This window comes from Ischnura elegans, chromosome 11 (genome assembly GCF_921293095.1).
Source record: "Ischnura elegans chromosome 11, ioIscEleg1.1, whole genome shotgun sequence".
Lineage (NCBI taxonomy): Eukaryota > Metazoa > Arthropoda > Insecta > Odonata > Coenagrionidae > Ischnura > Ischnura elegans.
The window spans coordinates 47,362,634-47,377,460 of NC_060256.1; the positions used below are offsets into that span (position 1 = coordinate 47,362,634).

General features: G+C 37.5%; 1 protein-coding gene across 1 annotated transcript; it reads right to left on the minus strand.

Moving 5' to 3' along the window:
• Window positions 1–1,510: 1,510 nt before the first annotated feature.
• LOC124167537 (WD repeat-containing protein 20) lies at window positions 1,511–14,797 on the minus strand. The gene is made up of 4 exons (XM_046545485.1): window positions 14,525–14,797; window positions 14,182–14,364; window positions 13,812–14,102; window positions 1,511–7,809 (listed from the first exon to the last, which is right to left on the minus strand). Exons 1-4 carry the CDS (start codon window positions 14,771–14,773, stop codon window positions 6,673–6,675), a joined length of 1,860 nt encoding a protein of 619 aa, XP_046401441.1. The 5' UTR covers window positions 14,774–14,797; the 3' UTR covers window positions 1,511–6,672.
• Window positions 14,798–14,827: the final 30 nt, after the last annotated feature.

The window sequence follows — 14,827 nt, forward strand, 5'->3', positions numbered from 1 at the left end:
TTTTTACTGTCCATTTTATGGCAGCATGAGCTATTAACACATATTTAAGGAATGCCTCAATGTACAAAACCTCATCTCTAACCATGCATGCAGTCAAAAATTTCCTTCCCGAGGTTGGTTGGAGGTGAGCAGATTGTCTATACAGATATTTAAGTGTCTATTTGCAAATACAGTAAAAACAGCAAATAACACACTCCACTAAACATAGTTTTCAAACATAGTGAAGATCTCACCATTTCTCACCCCTCATTCATTATGATTTTGATGGCTACTTTTGATTGAATTTTTGGAACAATTTTGTCCTACCCAATACCATGCCAAAAGGAAATATGTAACAGATTATTTTGGCAAATCCTGATAAAATAGATCACGAATGACACCTTAAATGAAGTGATAACATTTTGAAATTGCAATATGCAAACAAAATTCTGGTAATTTTAGGTACACAATTTTTTCTTTATGTCCCAAAAGTTCATAGTAATGTGGGCATAGGCGGATCCAGGGGGGGGGCACGGGGGCACGTGCCCCCCCCAGACCCTTAAAAATATGATAGATTTTTAATACGGTCCCATTATAATTTTGTTCGTTTTGTATAACAAGGTATCCTTGTGCCCCCCCCTGAACAAAATCCTGGATACGGCCTTGCTTGTGCCCCTCCCAGGAAGAAATCCTGGATCCGCCCCTGAATGTGGGTATAAATAACGTCCCCCTAAACCAGCACTTTAACCAGATTTTACTGTATCAAAAAACCAAACAATTCATTATATCAATTGTGCAATGGTTAAAGTTGAATTTATTGTTCATTATTTGCAAAAATTATGGAATATTACTAAATGAAAAAATGCATTTTCAAAGGATGAATATTACTTCATGATTGGATTTTCAGAGGAAAGATGCTCTGGGGCTAGTGGTCTCCTAAACCGAAGTATTGCAGGTTGTTGCCGCAAGGCAAAAAACAAGGTAGAGGTGACTGAGGCCCCCAAAGATCCCCCTTGCTACACGCTTGGTTAACAGCTTTATTTAATACTAGAAAAAATGGCAAGGTGACCAAAATCTTTGAAAACACAATATCAGAGAAATTTAAAGGGATTGAGATTTAAAAGGATGAGACCTGCTGCCTGGACATCCAATGAAACAGAGTAACCAAGTCATTTGTGTGACAATACAGTTTGTAACGCTTAAGCTGAGATTTAAACAGCAAGTGTCTCCTTCCTTACACCCTTTTAAAGGAGATAACCAAAGACTAGCCAGGGGTGAACCAAGGAATTCTGGATCAAGTGAGATGGGCGACTTTACTTGTGAAATTTTCATACTACTGTGTTAGGTTCACAGCTTGGTATTCTACCAGTTACGTACTCCCCAAAATCTTTCTGAAACTGATGGCCAACTGAGAAAGTACACTTCAAATTTATGGCACAAAGATAAATGTTATCACATTCTTCCACTCCAATAGAGTACATACATTTCCTCGCCAATGAAACTCATGGATTGCAAAAATAAAAAAAAATACTAACTTCTTAACTGCAAACCAAAGTTTTATTTTTTACAATGGCAGCACTGTCAGAAGTCAATGACTTAACAACAATATAATTTTTCCTTAGGAAGGGAGGATTCCACAATTTTAAAAGAAAGCACCAACTTCAAGGATATGTCATTTCAAATTTCAAACAGATTTTCCTTTTTTACTAAGATATATTTTGATTCTACCTAATTGTTTCAACCCTTTGGCAATGTTTATGTTCATATTTTATGACCAGCACTGCTTCAGTTTCATTTCCGACTAGCATAATTACATATTGTAAAAAAATAATAAATTTACTAAAGTCATAAAATACACTATAAAAGTAACAACAATAAATAAGAGCAAGTACACTACATGCATACATCCAACCAATTCCAATGAAACATTAATAAACTATAGCACAGCAAAAGATGAAATGCCTTTCTGCATTGATAGTCAAGCAGGAAATACATGGGGAGTGTCTGGAGAATATTCCCTTGAATAACTACTAATTCCTAAAAATTGATAGTTTCAGACAATAGGATTCGAAGAGCATAGTTTCCTTCCATTTTTTTCGGTTGGCCATGGGGTAAACTAGAAAAACTAGTCACTAAAGGAAAAAATTCCTATTTTATGGAATGAATTGACTGAGAAAAATCAGCATAGCTGGTACACCTCATACGCCACCTATATCTTTCACAAAGGCATAAAAAAAGGAACTTTCAAAGCCATAAATTCTCAGTTAATAAGGAGTCCAAAGAAAATTTTCCTTTTCCACAGCTGTGAGTACTTGGCATTACAGCATAAAAACAAAAAAAGGTACCAAAAATTAACCTCACAGACATCAATACTTGTCAATAAGCTAGAAGCTGGGCAATTTAATGAAGCTTATTCTCTAAAAGCTCCATTGAGTAATTTTAGGCAGTATTCATAGACTTTCACCAACACGATGCTTTTGAACCTTACTTCTTTTTCATGCATTAGCTATAAATTTACTCATGTTGCCCATTACACTAAGAAAATTACCCTTTGAAGTGAATTACCCATTAATTAACAATACAGATCCCACCATAACTATCTTCTGATTCAATTCCTCTGGAAAAATACTCACATTTACAGTGAAGTAATTAGATATTTTGGACTACAAATATAGACCATTTTCAACACATACCAATGAATGCTCTTCATGCCATAAAATATACTGTGTTGACAAGTTTTGGAACATAACTCCACCATGCCAGATGAAAATTGACATTAGTTTTACATTATGAACACACACAAGTAATGGCTCCATGAGGGAATCTTCAACAGACACTTAATAATAAAAAAGGAATGATAAAATTTTAATACATTGAGTGAAACTAATGATTCTACGTAAAATTAAAAATATTCAAGGGAAAAATATACCAATGGCAGGAAAACAATACGGTAAACTTAAGGTAGCCGCCATCAAAAACAATATACACTGCACTAGAAGCGATTATGAGCACTGGAAAGGCAACTGTCAGAACTAAAGCCACAATCATAGACTACTATCACTCGTGACAACCCACATTTCAAATTATATGAACTTATGCTTGGAAAACAATAACAAAATCCTTTACATGCGAATGTCAGGAGAACATCATGACATCAACAATGATGAATGACTCAATAATGCATGTATACAAAATAATTAAGCAATGGGAACATAGATATTAGAAAAAAATTAATAACATAAGAAGGGATGAAGGTTGACACCTCAATACATCCAAAAGTCACAAAAAAAGAATGCTCTCTGTCCATCAACATCAAAAGCATACAATGAATGCCTTAATTGCAAATCAAATAAAGTTATTTATGATACAGTTTAATGAACTTGGTGTTTTTTTTGCTATCACAGTCTTTGGAAATATGAAACTGAATCTATGTACATATACGCAATTGTGCAATAGAAGACATGACTGAGCAGATGAAATATTATTCTCAACAATTTCACAAAAAGAATATTGTACTTGATTCATTGACCAATTACACTAACACAAATCATAACTGGAGTAGTTATTTGAGTGATGAACTAAAATATGGATTAATATGAACGAAACAAAATAGAATAACAAAGAATTCTTTAAAATTCCCATAGAAAATAAACCTGGAATTACGTGAAGTGATAACAAGATACAAGTAATTGCAACAAAGATATCTTAAATCACCACAGATTGTTCTAGAATGCTTTTCAAAGGGCTGACCCTGAAATAGTGTATTTAAGGATAAATGTCCACAAGTATCAGTACAAAGTATCACTTAAGTCTTAAATCCCCCTTCAAACTGACTTCTTAAACATAATTACAAGTTCCCATCATAAATCCTAATAGAAATGATAACTCAGCTCTGAAATACAAAGCAATTCCCAAATCTTTACTTTAAGTTCAAAAAGTGGACTACTGAAGGGCATATAGCAATTGGCTGGATATTTGATAATGTCATAAAATATAAAAACATATATTATGTAAAAAAAAGTTTTCAGTTGAAATAGCTCGGTCACTATAGAAATGAAGCAGGATATCACAGCATGGTACTCATCAAGAAAGCAAAGTTTCCAGATGGCTTTGCATTATCATGAAACATTCCTACTCCACGTTAAGGACACCATTTCAAGAACACAAATGTTATCCATGATCAAATGAGGTAAACAAAAACCTTTTTTTGCAATGAAAATCACAAGACTAGTCTAACAAACATACTTAAGGGAACGTTTACAATGCTGAGTCTTTTCATAATTGTATTAAGATGACAGGCTAAAGGAAACAGCACCCAAAAATGGGAAAATGATAGTAGAACAAATGCACAATGGGAATTGATACAAAATCAAATTGATTAAAAGCTAATAAAGACTTAGCCAAAACACCATCACTGACATGACAGAGTATTCTTGGAATACTTAAATGATTTCAATCATTTCCCTATTAATGAGCTTCAGGAAGTCAAAAATTATTTCAATCTAGGGAAAAGAGTTACGGATAATCTAGGATTTCAACGAGACTATAAGTGTTGATGTCAAGCTCCAACTTTACACAATCATCTCAAAATGGTTTCTTGATAAAAAAAACAAGAAAGAATCAGAGTAATAAAGCAGAGGATTTTAACCTAACAGGGAACTAAAACAGCACAGTAATAAACTTTTCCATCACAACCATACTTTAAAGATAAACAATTTGGATGATGCTGATACGAGAGTACCAAGCTGATGGCAAGAATAATTGCGAGCAAAGCCAACCCGAATAAATCATGCTATCAACAAAAACTAACAAGAATACATAAAAATTGAAACTCTAACAGCCACTGGAAATTCAGTGCGGCCAAACAATATGAATTTTAGAAGCAACACATAAAACCGTAAGAGGGTAGTGAAAACCTCCGTAAGAAACTAATGAAATTGCAGGTCATTTTCACGAGAAACAGCAAATTCAGGGCTGGGTCATGTCGCACACAAAGAATCAAATAAAGACAATACAAATTCTGGTCAGGAATAAATGCTAGCACTTTTGAATGGTTACCCTAGGCGAAAATGGAAGTTGATAAGGGAGCGAGTGCATTGGTATGAGAATAACTTGACATGATGAACCAGTGTAGACCAGTACAGACAAAAACTATAATTCACATCAACCGGCTGTATGACTAAAAAGAAAATACGACAAATATTTCCAAACCTTACCATAAGGCGTTTAAATATAAAAATGCAGAAAAAGCCATGTCATCTTCTAGGAAATTGAAGCTCAAAAGCATGGATTAATGTGATGACCACTTTGAAGAGGGAAAAATTATAACTGCGGAATGTTAGGGCACCAATATACGTGACCTAAATTTACAAAATGAAATATGCATGATAATAAAAGTTAATCAAAATGCAAAAGCATTTGTCAAATAAATAAACTAGATAATCAATTAATAAAAGATTCACTTCATGATACAGGACAATTTAAACCCCTACTTTGTGGTTAAAAATACATTGATTTTTTTTTCAAAATACAGGAACTATCCAACGAACCTAAATAATGACAAAACAGGGTCCAGCAAAAAATTTAGATTTACTGTAAATGTAAACTTGGAAAATATAGTAAATTCTGAATAATTAAGGATAATAAATGTGATGATATCTTATCCTGAAACGACACTAAAATGTTTAAAACAAGAGAATAACCACTGGATAGAGGATAGGTGCTAATAATAGGCAGGTGACCAGAGGAACCAATCACTTGAAGATTTGTGCTTTCACGTACTCATTCAGAGGAAGATCAAGATGAGTTTATTGTATTTAGGCAATGGGTGAATTTATACAAGTTGGAATGTGAGACGCCATTCAAGCTTTGGGTTTTTGAGCAGTTCATATGGGATACTGAAAAACCGTTCACCACTGAGGTTTACTCCTAAAATCTAGGCAACTTCCTGCCTTATCCAACATGATTCTTGGATTTTGCCAATTCGAAAATAATGACATTCCGAGAGCTATGATTAACCAGAGGTATAACCAATCATTTGCACCATATATGTATTACTTTTACACATGCCTATAGGCATAGACAAAGCTCAAGTACAGTTATACTTGAATGAAATTGAAAATAATGTCTCCACTGTTTTGCATGCACAGTCCATGCAATGCTGAAAAAATTAACTCTGAGCCTCTGGATGTTTCTGGTGGTTAGCTTTTTATTAGCCACCGCCTCTTACCCGATATGCCTAGGCTCATAGTTTTGATTTTGGATAGGAGGGCTTTCCATGTTTATACCCAACAAATGACTACTCACAGCTACGGCAAAATTGGGCAATTGAAAACTGGGTCACAACCAAGTCAATGCGGAATACCAAACAATGGAACTGATGTATTCCAACAATTGTATGATGCAAGCAATCACCAATTGGCCACCATCTCACTAAAGCGGCAGTTAAAATGGTGAGCTTGGCTCTTTCAACTAATTCTTCATTCCACAGCACTGTTCTGCTTCAAGGCAGGGGTGTCAATATTAGTGGAAGACCCACAGACAGGTCCCTGCACTGGCACAGCTAAGTGAGAATTACAAGCCCCGATGAACCAATCGAGGATATTTTCACCTGGAATTACAGCACCGTACACTATGAAGGGGTGCAATCAGCATTGCTGATAAGGGGATGAGCTGATCATCAGGATTCTGGGCTCAGGACACTGCGGCTCCACCTGAGGAGGAAGTGCGAACCATTTTGCCTGGCCTCGCCCAAGTATAAACGTATCCATCTTGGCATGCCGTGACGAAGCAGTCCTCGTGGAAGGAAAGTGCGGTGAGACGCTCGTGAGCTATCTTCTTACAGACAAGCGGCTCAAGGACGGGGCACTGGTCAAACCTGGGACAGGCTGGAGTTGCTATGAGCCTTAGGGGATCGTCTGAGGTAGAAGAGCCAACCCCTGACGTGGAACTGCTGTCTGGGCCTGAATTGCGTGACGAAGTCCCACGCCCTGGGGTCCCACGATCCCGCCTCCGATCCCTCCGGTCTCCACTCCCAAACCCAAGCGCTGCAAGCTTCTGCGTCAACGAGTGGAGGGTCGCCGTGGTTTGGGGCTCAGGTTCTGGCCGGACTTCACCCACAGATGGAACTTCCCCATCAGAGGCAGATGCTGAAGAACTGGGAGATGGAGCGGTATCACCAGGTGTTCTAGCCCCACGGTCGTTCTTCCCTCCACTCCTCCTGGACTGTGTCCGATTTGACCCAGTTAAGCTCCCACTGCCACCAGAGGACCTAGATGATGTCACCGGGGGCTGTCTGAGGATGTCCTCTGTGATGTCCCACAGACACAACTGGGTGTCCTGACCCACAGAGCCGAGACGATAGCAGGCAATACGGTTGTAATCGGATGGGGGCGGAGAGGAGCCGGCAGCACTGCGACCAGATCTGCCAGGTACAGGAGAGACATCTGAACCCTGGGACCTAGGAGTCGAGGGGTGGTCATGGTTCCGAAGACGGTGCGGGCGGTTGGGCCTCTGGGGTCGATCCGGAGGTCGTCGGTGGGGAGGAGGCTCGTCTTCTTCCGAACCCCCAGATTCGTCGCCATCCACGGCAACTGTTGTGGACGTGTGGGGATCAAAGGCGACAACAGACACCCATGAACGGTGGCCTTGGCCACGGGCAACCACTCTCCTCTCCCTCAGTGACCAGACAGTTACTAAGTCATCTTCCCCACCAACAGCGACATAACGACCATCAGGAGACCAAGCGACACATGTGAGGCCACCAAAATAGGAGCGGGCACAGCCAAGCAACTCCATCGCATCATGGCGAAAGACACGGAGGAACCCATCCTGCAAAATATATGAATAAAATTAATACAATGAAGTAGAGTCAAATCTTGTTTATTCGGCTCCCAACTATCAGGTCTCTTTTCTCTTCCCTACACATAAAACTTCAAAGAATATTATGAAGGCAACAATAAAGAAAATCTAAGAAAAGACAATGTAACTCAATGAAATGCATCAAAATATGTATGTACTTAAATGTATGTATCCCAAATATTTTCCACATTACCAAGTAAAATGTCAGCCATATTCATTATATACTTTATTATCTGTGTTTTTTTTTATCACTTGGGCCTCATCTTGTAGTCATTAGCAAGGATAAACAAGAGTTAACACTAGTTATAACAGATTCTCAACATATTCAGACCACATCCAGGGTCTTAGCCTACTCTAACACAAAGACAATTGACATGGTCCACCATATGAGGGATTTTAATCTTTCTTCATTCCATGTATCCCAAAAACACTCTAAGCTGGGTGCTACTGACTGTGAATTTTTTTCCAAATGTATTTCATGCATGGTCCATTTCTTATATAATTTCAGACCCATTTTTGGAAAAGGAGAGAAGGTGGGTCCCTTTTTGGGAGGAGATAACAATCCAGGTCTTACAATGAGTGCATTAATGCTTGAGGCAGAAAGAATATCACAGCTAACAAGACGAGGCTTATTTGAGGATGATTTGTCATGCCAACGTCCTCAAGTTAAAAATTTTTGGATTCAGTAGAGATTCTTTGGACTTTAGCTTCTGCTTTCTATGAAAATTTGAAATATAAATTCAAGCCTGGTTCTCAAGGCTTCGGTTTTAAAGCAAACCAGCTCATATTGATGAGGTTTTCAAGAACCATTGAGATGATTCTCAAGTTCCGTGTAAAATATACATTTTCACAGCTTGCTCTAAAAAATAAAAAAATATATATAGTTATGAAATACAGTTGAGGACCTCAATCCGGAATCCAGAAACCCGGAACGTTTGAAAATTCCTCTGCGTAGTGTTTTGACTTGCCACCTTATGGCACCATTCTCCGAGCCTTGTTCTGGGACAAGTAGGACGTTAGAACACTCTATGAACATACGCTAACAACCAAGGCAGGGACACGTAGGGGTCTCAAATATCGCGTACAAGAGCCTGAACGCATCTATAAATTAACAAAATATACCATGAAGACCACTAATCCAGAACAACCAGAAACCCTCTTGTCCCAAGCTTTCCGGATTACAGATCCTCAACAGTAATTATAAAGAGTAAGCCAAGAATCAAAGTTAGCTCCAGAATCATAGCCTTTACCTTGATGCTCTCCATTCACTGAATGACTCCAGCTATCATACAGTGTATTCATACTCATATTGAAAAGGACAGATGTCCCCCAACTCTCCCTCAGGCCACTGGATTCAAGGGTGAGGCTTCAAGCTTACCCACGGGTCCCCTAACACAATTTCAAAATGGTCACTGCTATCACGTACAGTATTTTTTAAAGGAAATATCTCTCATAAAATGATTTGTGCACACAAAATTCCATTTCAGCAATGCTTGTTCTTCATGGCCTCTAAAACCTACTCATATAATTCTGTGTTATGCACTAAATTTAAAGAAATTTGCTCCAGTACTGAATTAAAAGTTGAGTCATGATTGAGTTGCGGTTTCAATGAATTGTAAGTTTCAGAGCTCAAAGATAAATGGATAGCTCACACCTAAATTTCCATCGAAAAACTTTCCTATTCTTCAGAGAGTTATATTTTTAATGGATGTAATGCATAAAATTATCCATTTGTTAAGAAATAAAAAGGGAAATTGAATAGCTTCAGTACCAATAGTTAGGCTCTGGTAGTATTCAAATACAGTAAATTAAAGCTTATTTTGTAATACAATATCATTAATCAAATTGTAATTAAGTACCCACCTACATCAAAATGCAAATCAAGCAATTGTCAACTATCAAAGATTTTCAACTGTACATTTTTTTGGCATCATTGTTGCCAACAAAAAATACAAAACAAAGAGAGGAATTTCTAACAATCAACCAAATTTTTTCCATAAAGGCTGCGAGGCATTCACTGAAATGGATGATATCAATGTTCATGAATGCCGCTAATGTGAGGCATGTAAATGTATCCCTGTTTTATTATGACATGGAGATATTCTTGACATCCCTGATATCAATAGGGTAGTTTCCTTCATCAAAGAAAACGATAGGCATTGATTGCGATTCGTTACCCACCATTAGTGTATTAATAATACACAAATGATTTGATTTTAGAATTCCCAGTTTAGACGAATGGCAAGGGTCAAATTTTATCCTCATTTGAAAAGGGCCAGATTGGCGCCCATGCAATTCCACTCCGCGTGACGTCACAGGGACCTAGTTTCTACACGAGAGGATAGGAGTTAAACATCGTCTGAGGTTACCAATGCATGCATGAGGCACAGAGCTCAGGGAAACATGTCTTAATAATCACCTATTAAAACTGGCTAAGGTCGGAAAGTTTTCTTCGATTGATAAGGTATTAATAAACCTTTTTTAAGCCAAGCGCTACCATTCAGCAAGGTACTCAGCTATCCGCTAGCATCCTGCGTCCTATCAGCGCTCAGAGCCTCGATCAAGGTCACTTCACAAGGAGAGAGGGGGAACCAGAAATGCGTCGCACGGACTTTCCTACTTACGCGTCGCGTTTTTGCGCGCTTGAAATTTTTCACTTTTCATTTAATCGCGAATAATAGATATCGTCATTTAAAAATCTAAAAGCGCGAAATACGTACTCCAGGAGTAATAATCTTTCGATTTAGGCAATAAAAAAATAATAGGAAACCACCCTATTGCAATCAGTATTATTATGTATTAAGTTGATCAGCATAACAAGCACATCTGTAAGCATCATTGAGCTACTTTTGGCCAAAAATACTGCTCATCAGTGTTGAGAGAAGTAAGCCACATTTGGTAAACACAGAAATTTTGTATTGTACTCTGGTTGGCAGTGTGGTGGCTATTACTTAGGTATTAAAAGTAATACATGAAGTATATAGTGATTAATTGTTCTTATAAAACATGGTGTAATACTTCTAAGAAATCCCAAAACATTAACCAATGCCACAGGCTGTGTCCAGGATCACAAAAAAAAATCTAAAAACTTGGAGAGAAGTCATTTACAAATATTTTTACGTAATACCCATGGAAGAATTGAGTTATACATATAGCTGGCAATTAAAATCAAGAGTGATCATATCACCAGTGTTCAGAAGCTAAATGAGAGCAATGCCTTTCTTTTGCGACATGTCAAAGTTAAAATCTTATTTCAAGCTAAACAGCAGATGGATGTTGTTGATCCTACATCCTGCTGTCCTTAGTAACAAGTTGTTATAGTACAGTCCACAACAAAGGCTGATCTTACTGCTGCTTGTGAATGTTCCTAGGAACTTAAGTATCTGTTAGAGTTAATGGAAGAGCTTACGGGTGAGACACTTTAAGCTAAAACAGTGGAGGCTTAATTGAATGAGTGCTCATTATTCCCAGAATATCGCTCACTATATCTGGAACTACATAGTTAAATCCAATAGTTAAGACCATCAATTTGTACGTTAATCCCTTTATTTACCACTCTTACATTGTTTTGGCGCAACTTCACAGAATATTACGATCTGAGTTCGCCTAAATGTGCATATTTGAATTTTATTTTGCAAATTAAATATTATAGTAAATAGTATAGTCCACAAATTTCCACAGGGGAAAATGACGCCTCGGTAGCTTAACTGGCTAAAGCACTCGGCCGGAAATCGAGGGATCCGGGTTCGAATCCCGGTCAAGGCGAATGATTTTTCCTCTGTGGATTTTTCGCACTATTTGTGCATTGCGGGTGACTCCGTAAAAAGTTATCACCGTGGCTGGTCCCGGTATACTTTAATTGCAAAACAATATCTGATGCTTGTTTCCAAATACCATGCATGCAATACCTCACTGGTACCCATGTCCGCATGTCGCACAATGGGTAGCAACATAATCGTGGATCTGGGATAAGCAAAGGTGCAATGTGAGCAATGGCAGAAAACACATTTCAGACATTGCACCATACAGTTATAATGCAAAGGGTGAAACAAGAGGCAGTAGTATTGGGACGTGGTTGCAAGAGCATGCTGGGCAGTTGCAAAAAACATATCAGTCCATGGTGGAGTTCTGTGGTATGGGAAAGCTTTAGACTGGATTCATTTCAGATCATACAATTTTTGATCGATCTATCACATGCGAACCCGGCAAAACTCTTGACTTAACTCTCCCCTTTACCAGTACCATTGCTCTCAGCCATAATTTAATGGGCAAGATGCTTCTCTGCCTTCCACTATGTGCATTCAGATTAATAAAAAGTATTACATCATTCTATGATCTTATGAAAAGATAGGATTTATGAGGTAAACGTTAGAGATATTCTTATTAAATCATTACTATCTACTATTTTGGAAGGTGTGCTAAAAGAATACTATTTTACCAATGACTAAAATATGCTATGTGTTATGATAGGGAAACTGAATTAATGCCTCTGATTTCAAAGGAAAATAGTTCATCACTACAGGATATGTTGAACAAAAGGGAATTTCTTCAATGTTAATGGAGAAGTAGATGACGTTGAATATTGTGCTAAGATTTTAATTATTAGTTAGCTTGTATTCGTCCTGAGATTTAAAAATTTTTGCAATTGTTATATTTAAACAGATACTACTTCCGGGAAAGTGTTGAGAGAACATGGTCATGTATAGTAAACACTATGTTTTATATAGCACTGCAGTTGGTAGTGTGGTGGGCGTTGCTTAGGTTTTAAAAATAATAAATTAAGTATACATAGCGTTACATTGTTTGTGTAAACATGGCTTAATATTTTCAAGAAATTCCAATAACCTATCAAATTCAACTAAAAGCAAAGTAGGTATGGCACATTTAGGATCACATTCATTATGTGAGACTGATCTATTTGTTTTCCAGTGAACCCTCTCTAAAACAACAAATAACAATTAACACACACTCAAATATATTTTTGATATTTCATAAAGAATCTACTGTATGCTTACAGGCAATTGTGATTGTCTTTTTTCAGTGATTGATCACCATTTTAAGTTTTAAATACCTAAATTAGTCATTAACACAAAACTTAATAATTATTGTGAAGGCTTTTTGTTGAAAACACAAAGAATAACAATAAACTATATTAGATAGTCCCAGGCTCGTGCTGCACCCGTTCTTAAGGCGGTGGACGGCAGTGACGTCATGGCAAAATTAGCAGTGCCAGAACGCACTTTACTTTACTATTTTTTTAAGTGAAATATTACTCTGTGAGTGTTTTATTACAAGTTATTATTAACATTTTATTACAAAATATTTTGTTTTGATTACAAATGTATATATTGGAAATTTTGAGGCAACAAAATTGATAAAAGTTTTATTAGACCATTATGTCTTTTCTTAACTAGAGACGCAACAGTGTTCTGACTCATTCCGGCACCATGACACCACTATTGGACGGCCATGGCCAGAGGGTGCTAGGTACACTATGCAGGGGAAGATTACCGGTATGATCCAGAATGAATTCTATTAACTTAAATTATTGTTTTGTTTACTCAATATGGAGCTAATTATGCTGTTAAATGAGACGTCATTGAAATAAAATTTACTGCTCAGTGCTGGTATTCTGAGAGTAAAATCTGTCAGTTTCGGTACAGGAGAGCACCAAAGATACACTTAATCCTACATTAACTAATTTTTATGCATAGTATTCTACTACCTAAACCTGTTTGCAACTTACTTACACATTAAACATTAACACTACAGGACTTCATGAAAATTTCCACCCTACTACCCGTACAGATATGTTAGGCATACCTTTCTTGAATATATGGATAACTTCAAGATTGTACAAATTAAATAGAACAGCATAGGACTTAGGAATGAAAAGTTAAAACTTCGTATGTCAGATGATTCAGTTATACAGACAATAGCAAATAATTACTATAAGGTCGCTGGTAACGTACCTGGGAAGCAATGGCCAAGTGAGCTGAACAAGGAGAGAATGCAAACTCATTTACACGACCCTCTCCGACAGCCCACCTGAATATAGGATTTCGAGCTCCACCTTTAGCTTTGCAGGTATATATGGCATATCCATCTCCTTGCTTTACAGGTGTGTAGTGGGGTGGTGCAGTCCCACATGGCAATTCGTCATTATAGAAGTAGAGCTGCCCACTTCCATGGGAGACCAGGAACAAATTGGGAGAACCAGGTACCCATCGAACACATGTCACTTTCGTTTTGTCTATTAATCTCTGCAAAGATTGTCCACACGACAGTGAGAAAACAATATATTTTGAATCAAAACCAAATACAATTATCTTCTCTACATACCTCTTCATTAAACAATTTACTAAGTTCTTTCTTGATAGGATCGAATAGTTGTATCTGGCCGGTGGAAAAGCCAACCAATAGAGATACACTATCAGCCGTCATCGTAGTGGTATTAAAATCATGACATGTAGGGTTGGTGCCTTTATACACTTTCTTATCCAATGGTTTCGCCAGATCAGCTGCCTGTATGATTAAAGGCGTACAGATTAGTAACTTCATTTAAACATGCATCAATTGATCCACTACAACCATCGCAGCCAATGGCTACGGACTAACTAATTATTCCAATGGAACTTTAACACAACGAATTCACGGCAAAATCGTACAAAGTATGCAATCTCACCTTTTTAACTCCTTTATATACATAAACATACAGCTCTCTTCCAAAATTGAAGCATATTCTGTCGCCATTTCCTCCCGGGTCTGGTAATGTCACAAAAGATACACGTACGGAGGTACTACCTTGAGTATTTGTATAACCCACTCTATTAGGTCTTGAATAATCAGATGGGGTAAGCCTATAAGTTCCCTCTCTGGTAATAAATTGAGTTTTTAACTCATCCTTGCCCCCTCCATCGACTTGCACCGCCATTTTAAAACACCACTACCGACCACTAGTGTTGAAAAGCGAGAATAGTGGTGTTGT

Coding starts and splice junctions, on each gene's coding strand:
- LOC124167537 (XM_046545485.1), bottom strand. CDS start 14,773: ATGGCGGTGCAAGTCGATGGAGGGGGCAAGGATGAGTTAAAAACTCAA. Junction 14,103..14,181: donor GTAAATTGTTTAATGAAGAG/GTATGTAGAGAA, acceptor CAATCTTTGCAG/AGATTAATAGACAAAACGAA. Junction 7,810..13,811: donor ACTTGGCCATTGCTTCCCAG/GTACGTTACCAG, acceptor TATATTTTGCAG/GATGGGTTCCTCCGTGTCTT.